Source organism: Etheostoma spectabile, chromosome 18 (assembly GCF_008692095.1).
Source record: "Etheostoma spectabile isolate EspeVRDwgs_2016 chromosome 18, UIUC_Espe_1.0, whole genome shotgun sequence".
In the NCBI taxonomy this organism is placed as follows: domain Eukaryota; kingdom Metazoa; phylum Chordata; class Actinopteri; order Perciformes; family Percidae; genus Etheostoma; species Etheostoma spectabile.
Window position 1 is genome coordinate 25989218 of NC_045750.1, and position 3659 is coordinate 25992876.

Genomic DNA, 3659 nt, shown 5'->3' on the forward strand with positions numbered 1-3659 from the left:
TTAAGGACAATTTCGACTCAAAATGAACCGAGGGGTTACTAACACATGTGTACCGAGTCGACCGTTCTCTGGTTTATGTTTTCATGCTAATCGAATGTGTCTCTAGCTTGAAACAAGCTAACCACTTATTAGCTTATAACGCTAGTCTTCGGGGCACTGGTAGAGTAAAAATCTTTCTATACCTAAGAAGGCCCAAATAGCCCCACACTTCCACGGTAGCATAATGAGGGTCCCTACATGTAAACCAAAGCATTGAGAGCTTTGTAAGTGCACAGACAGTTTATTAAAAAGATAGTTTGTAAAGACATTACCGTTCGCGTGTACAGGCAGGTGCCATCTTGGGAAAACAATCATGATCAGTGTAACGACGAACGTTGTGCTTGAGCTAAGTTACTGGTGATGCGGTGTATGTGTTTTTTTTTTTTTTTTATCCTGTGACTGACCAAACAGACTTTAAAATGTGATCTGTTTCTACCAAACATAATGAACACACAGCTAAACCCAATGGCCAATTCCAACAAAGTTGCTTTAAGTATTTTGTATGATTTTCTAATACTTATGCCAGTGCACCAATATCTGTGTATTTTATATTAAATGTTTCTTGTCATGATCTCTTCTCCAGATGACTCTGAATGCCAACTATGACAAGATGGAGGCTGAGGTGAAAAGCCTGCGCTTTCAACTTGAGACAGAGAAGTCGCACTACAGAAAGATTCAGAGCGATCTCCAAAAAGAGCTGAATGTGGCTTTTGCCGAGAACACCAAGCTCACCACTCTGCTAGATGGAAATGTCCCAAAAAGTATGTTTAAAGTCAGGGTGTTTATATGTAGTGTAACTCTGCACGTAAAACCTGATTTGCAAACATTCACTCTGTGAAATTGGGTCAGAGTTGTGAGATGTCCTCTGTCTCCAGATCTTATAGACAGCATTGAACTTGAGAGAACAGTGGCGAACCTGAATAGAGAGCTGACCGCATCTCAGGAAGCGGAGGGGACCCTCAGAGCTCAGCTGGAGGAACTAGCTTCATTGCAGCCTCTTCCAGAAAAGGTGGAGAATTTGACAAAGCAGGTGAGTTCTCCAAACATCCTCTATGGACATTGTCAGATTTATAGCTTATTGCAGTTACCAGATGTAATTTTGGGGGTGCAAGCTAGTCTTGTTTTGTTTGAAAATCCTTCAGACGTCAACAAGAAGTATCGTCACCCAACATCGCTTAGAGCACCTTTTTAAATATTTGGAAGACTCAACCATAACATTCTTTGTCAAGTCAGAGACCTTTGCCGTTATAGTTTCTCTGGTTATTATGTTTGTTCTTGCATTAAAAACTATAGATCAATTAAGTAGCAATACAATAAATGTAGCCTGAGAATTTTTATTTTATTTGGATATATCTAGCTGAATCAGCTGACGGAAGAGCTGCAGTGTGTGAGAGCTGAGAAAGAGGCTCTCCTGTCTGAGAAGGACGCTGGTGCCCAGAGTTCTGCAGAGGAGATGGAAAAGCTGCTCTCTGCAGTTACTTCACTCACTGCAGAGAGAGACCAGCTCATCAGGGACTGTCAAAATGTGGAGATGGTGAGTGACTGCACTGCTTGCAAATGTTAAGATAACAACACACATCTGTTAATCTTTTGGAAAAAACAACATTTAACCGTTGTATCTAATCTCACATCTTCTAACAGCTAAGTTGCTTTCACACCTGAGCAATTTGGTTCAGTTAACCATACCCTGGATTTACTAGCCAGAAATGTCAATCTTTCACACAAATTACAGACTTGTGTGCGATTTAATGGATAACTTTTAAAGCCATAATTTATTATTGCCAAACATCACTCGTCCTCTGTATGACAACACTTCATACTCTCTCTCTCATCCGGGCCAGCCCTGCCCTTCTTGTCAGCTGCTCATATTGTTTAGCTCTGTACTAAAGTATTAGAAACTCAAAGCAACACCAGAAAACCCAAGATGCTGAGTTTTGTGTTGCTGTATTATTTCTGAGAATCAGATATTTTGTCCAATGGAAGAGTGACCGTTTGGTTCATGTGAACACTAACCGAACCAAATGAAAACTGCAACGTTTTGAACTCCCCCCCCCAATTCACAGTCTACCGAACTTTAGGCGACAAAGCTCCCTTAGTTCATTTTTGTTTCTCAAATTCTTTGTGCATGCTGTACATATATTTCGTTAATTGTAGTTATTTTGTTTAGTTTCCTGAGAGCTGTTGCCATCTTTTTTAAGTTAACTTCTCTTGTGCAATGTAACCTCTCCAGCTGTTACTTTTGAGTTATTATGGTTAAACAGGCTGATTACCCCTTTTAGTTATCACTTTGGCCCCTTTGTTGCTTTTTGATTGACTGTATTTGCTTTATTTGTGTTAGGCTGCAGAGACACAAGTTCTTCTACATTCACTCCAAGAAGAACTCCAAGAGCAGAGGCATAAAAACTCAGATCTGGTGAAACTCTGTGAGCAGAAGGAGGCTGATTTAGGGAAACATGTGAGTGAAATGTTACTGGAACAGGTTTTTCTAAACTAATTGGTAGCCAACTAACACCGGCGCGCTCGCTGTGTTTTTATGCTGCACCGGTTACAGAGAATGAGCCAAACAGCGGGCTTGGTCTAACGTTAGCGGTCCCCTGACTCACTGCCGCTGGGTCTAACTATCCCTAATCACTTCCCGCAACTCAATGTCTCATCCAAGCAAGCTGTGACACAGTTTACTGACGCACATTGTTTCTACGACAACTAACAACAATCACATATTTTGTTGTGTACCAATCAAATGACCACAGGGAACAGTTCAATGGGCTTTCTATCGATTTCATTTCTATGGTTGTGACTGATGGTTGGATTTTTTTTTACCAACAGATGCTGAGTCTGTCACAGGACCTTCAGAGTGTGCGAGCTGAGAAAGAAGCTCTCCTGTCTGAGCAGAATGCTCGTGCTCAGCGCTCTGCAGAGGAGATGGAGAAGCTGCTCTCTACACTTGCATCTCTCACTGCAGAGAGAGACCAGCTCCAGATGGACATGCGGGAAAATGTGGAGATAGTGAGTTATCATGTTTAAAAGGCAGCTTTTGTCCCATGTCACAGGAAAAAAACAAAAAACAAATTCTTTTTAAATAAATAGATGATTGAGAATCAGGAGGAACTGAGGGCAGCCATGGAGAAGAATCGTCAACAGAAGGAGAGGATCAAACAGCTTGAGACTGCCCAAACATCCAAACAGGATGATCCTCCCAATGAAACGAGTGCACAGATAGACGAGCTGCAAACACGTGTAAGTTATAACATCTTCAAAACTTGGTCTCTTTTTGCAAAATGAAATCTTCAATTGTAGGAACTATGTTCTTTGTTTTAAAAGTATTCATGTAAAGGCACCTTGGTAGCTCACCTGGTAGAATGTGCACCCATATACAGAGGCTCAGTCCTCACGGCACCGCCCGTGGGTCTGGTTCCGACCTTTGGCCCTTTGCTGCATGTCCTTCCCCCTCTCTCTCCCCTTTCACATCGAAGCTGTCCTATCTGATAAAGGCCTAAATGCCAAAAACTAATCTGAAAATGTAAAATCTGTAAATTTCCATGCCAAACTGAAATTATACTTTAATCATTACTTCCTAATAGAACCGTGTTTGTTCTACAAAACCTTTTTTTTTTTTTTTT

General features: G+C 41.2%; 1 protein-coding gene across 1 annotated transcript in view; it reads left to right on the forward strand.

The window, feature by feature from the left end:
- The window catches only part of cenpe (centromere protein E), a 27878-nt gene that overhangs the window by 8554 nt on the left and 15665 nt on the right, over nt 1-3659 (forward strand). The window contains exons 22-27 of the mRNA XM_032543679.1: nt 623-800; nt 915-1069; nt 1397-1573; nt 2378-2494; nt 2866-3045; nt 3127-3276. Of these exons, the coding sequence (XP_032399570.1) occupies nt 623-800; nt 915-1069; nt 1397-1573; nt 2378-2494; nt 2866-3045; nt 3127-3276 (957 nt within the window). The remainder of the gene's footprint in view (nt 1-622; nt 801-914; nt 1070-1396; nt 1574-2377; nt 2495-2865; nt 3046-3126; nt 3277-3659) is intronic.